The 2,692-nt window shown below is 50.6% G+C and overlaps 1 protein-coding gene across 3 annotated transcripts in view; it reads left to right on the top strand.

Moving 5' to 3' along the window:
• The first annotated feature begins 1,406 nt into the window (after positions 1-1,406).
• The window catches only part of LOC102291672, a 7,860-nt gene continuing 6,574 nt past the window's right edge, over positions 1,407-2,692 (top strand). For all 3 annotated transcript variants that reach the window (XM_042226682.1, XM_042226680.1, XM_042226681.1), the window contains exon 1: positions 1,407-1,758. In XM_042226682.1, the coding sequence (XP_042082616.1) occupies positions 1,512-1,758 (247 nt within the window). In that variant the 5' untranslated portion in view covers positions 1,407-1,511. The remainder of the gene's footprint in view (positions 1,759-2,692) is intronic.

Raw genomic sequence — 2,692 nt, forward strand, 5'->3', positions numbered from 1 at the left:
TCTGGTGGGACACGCACACAGTCACAACAACACACACACACACACACAAACACACACACACACACTCACCACACAAAACACACACACACACACACACACACACACACACACACACACACACACACACACACACTCACACACACACTCACACAGCACACACGCACACACACACACTCAAGCACACACACACAACACAACACAACACACACACACACATAAACACAACCACACACACAACACACACACAGACACACACACACTCAAGCACACACACACACACACACACACACACACACACACACTAACACACACGCACACACACACAAACACACACTCAAGCACACACACACAAAAACACAACCACACACACTCAAACACACACACACATAAACACAACCACACACACACAAACACACACACACTCAAGCACACACACACACTGACTACAGTCGACCTCTGCAGACGTTATGTTTCTAAAGACACCAATGGGAGGCATCCATTCCTGACTCCTCCTCCTCTTCCTCTCTCACCTCATCATTCTCTGTGTCGTTGGCCATTATTGTTTGCTTCCTGGGGAGATTTGAGGATGGGTTCCTGCTTCTTCCTGCAGTTTAACATCAGCTCTCTGGGAGATGCTGTGCTGGTGGTTTAACTTAAAGTTTATTTTTTGGCTTTGGCTCATTCTGAATGTGTAGGCTTTATGAGCGCTGAAATTCTTTCAGTTGATCTGAGGGATGGTTTTCAGGTTGCATTTTAACGACTCAAAGTGAGTCTGTTGTTTGTCTGAGGTGCTGGTTTCAGTTCTCTGTGACACTGAACCTTTACATTCAAACTCCTGCCTCCATGAATCACACACACAGCCTCTCATTCAGTCAACTTCCTGTTTTATTTTGAAGGTTCCCCATGTAGGTTTCTGTTTGCCTTTGTTCTTTTTCTCGGCCTCATAGAGTTCCCCTGGTCCTCGCTTCCCCTTTGAATTTGCCTGAGGTTCATAGCACGCTGATGTTACCCAGCGACATGTTTAAGAACCTGCAGCTGACCCTCGTCTCTGGACTTGGTTGGAAAAACCAAGAAAGGTCAAATTTATGCAGATCTTGGAGATCTTCCCTCGCTGTCTGCTGGAGCCTCTGTTGGACGAATGATTTCATATCATTTCTCTGATCACATCAGCATAAAACCAGCAAAACATTCTCAAACAACAGAAAATACACAGCACGAGGACGACGTCCATCTGTGACGTGTGAATGTCACCATGTAGCAAATGAGAAGCAGACAAATATCAGACACATGATGTTTGTATGTGAAACGCTCTCCATGAGCTGTCACTCAAACAGGTAAAACATGCAGACACGTGCATTTGATCAGATCTGATCAGGATCTTGGGCGTGATTGGAAACGGCATCAGAAGCCAAGACTGCGTGCTGTGAGCTGGTTCTGTTTAAGAAACATGTGCTGCTCAGAAAGTGTGATCAAGTGTTTCACATCTTCTTTCAGGTAAAACTACAAACACGATGCAGCCGCCTCAGGAGCCTTGTCCCTCCATGACAGAACCTCCAGCCGAGAACTCGAGAGTCCACCAGAGTCCCGATGAAGCAGCTCTCTGCTGGAGCACAGACCTAGGTCACCTTCCAGAGGACGACGAGCAGGAGGAACATGATCCAGATCCACCTCAGGACCAGCCAGAGGTCCAGGAAGTAAAGCAGGGTGCAGCAGCTGATGACCAAGAGGCGGGAGGCCAGGAGCGGAAGGAGGACAGAGGTGAGAGGTCACGAACTGTTGTGTGAGGATAGCTGGACAGAAGCATCAGTTAAAACCAGGTTTAGGTTCTGAATGAACTCTGGTCATCATGTGACCACAGACGCTCGTACCTGACGCAATGCCGAAGCGCACCTGTCAGCAGAGAGAGCAGGCTGAGCAGCAGCCAGGTGAAGGTGTATCGGAGGCTAGTTTAAACGCTACTTCTTTGAGGGAACCGCGGCATCAGCGGGCATCGTTACAGCGCGAGTGACGGCGCACGACTGAAGGCAGAGTAAACAGAGAAGAAGCTATCGCCGAAGCTAGGAGCGCTCCTCCTAGAGGAGCCGCCTCGGACCATCGCAGCGGCGACCATCCAACGGAAACGCAGCAGAGCTGACGCTGTAATATAGCAGTGCAGCTACCTGGGACTTTGTCTCACTCTGGAAAACGTTTGCCAGCCTCGGGAGCGTGGGACAGCTGTAAGATGGTGGCTCTGCAGCGTGTTTGTGATGCGCGCTGAGCGCAGGACTGAGCCTGAGAAAGGAAACGCAGGGGCAAACAAGCAGAGGGCTGTGGTTTGTGGTCGGCATCGTCACCCTGCAGCCAGCAGCTCGCCTCTGTGCCGCTGCCTCACGCTGTGACCGGGACTGACAGATTATTGGGAACACGGCGCGGCCGCTCGGCCTGCGTTACTCCCGCAGCTCCCGATGAAGCTGCTGGCCTGTTTGGAGGCGGAGCTTCCCTCTGTGGTTTCTTCCCTCTGTCACAAGAACATGAGAACCTGAGAGGCTGCAGCAGTCAGTCAGAGTGCACCAACGCACCACAACAGGAAGTGATGGAGGTGTGATCACACCTCCACCTCTCTGCACATGTGAGAGCAGCTAATAGATCCTGTTTAAGATAACAGCACAGGAAATGCCCTTTAACCCTTCAGCACCCAGCAGACACACACACA

The sequence above is a fragment of the Haplochromis burtoni genome, unplaced genomic scaffold (genome assembly GCF_018398535.1).
Source record: "Haplochromis burtoni strain Fernald_Lab_line unplaced genomic scaffold, NCSU_Asbu1 Contig_222, whole genome shotgun sequence".
Taxonomy (NCBI): Eukaryota; Metazoa; Chordata; class Actinopteri; order Cichliformes; family Cichlidae; genus Haplochromis; species Haplochromis burtoni.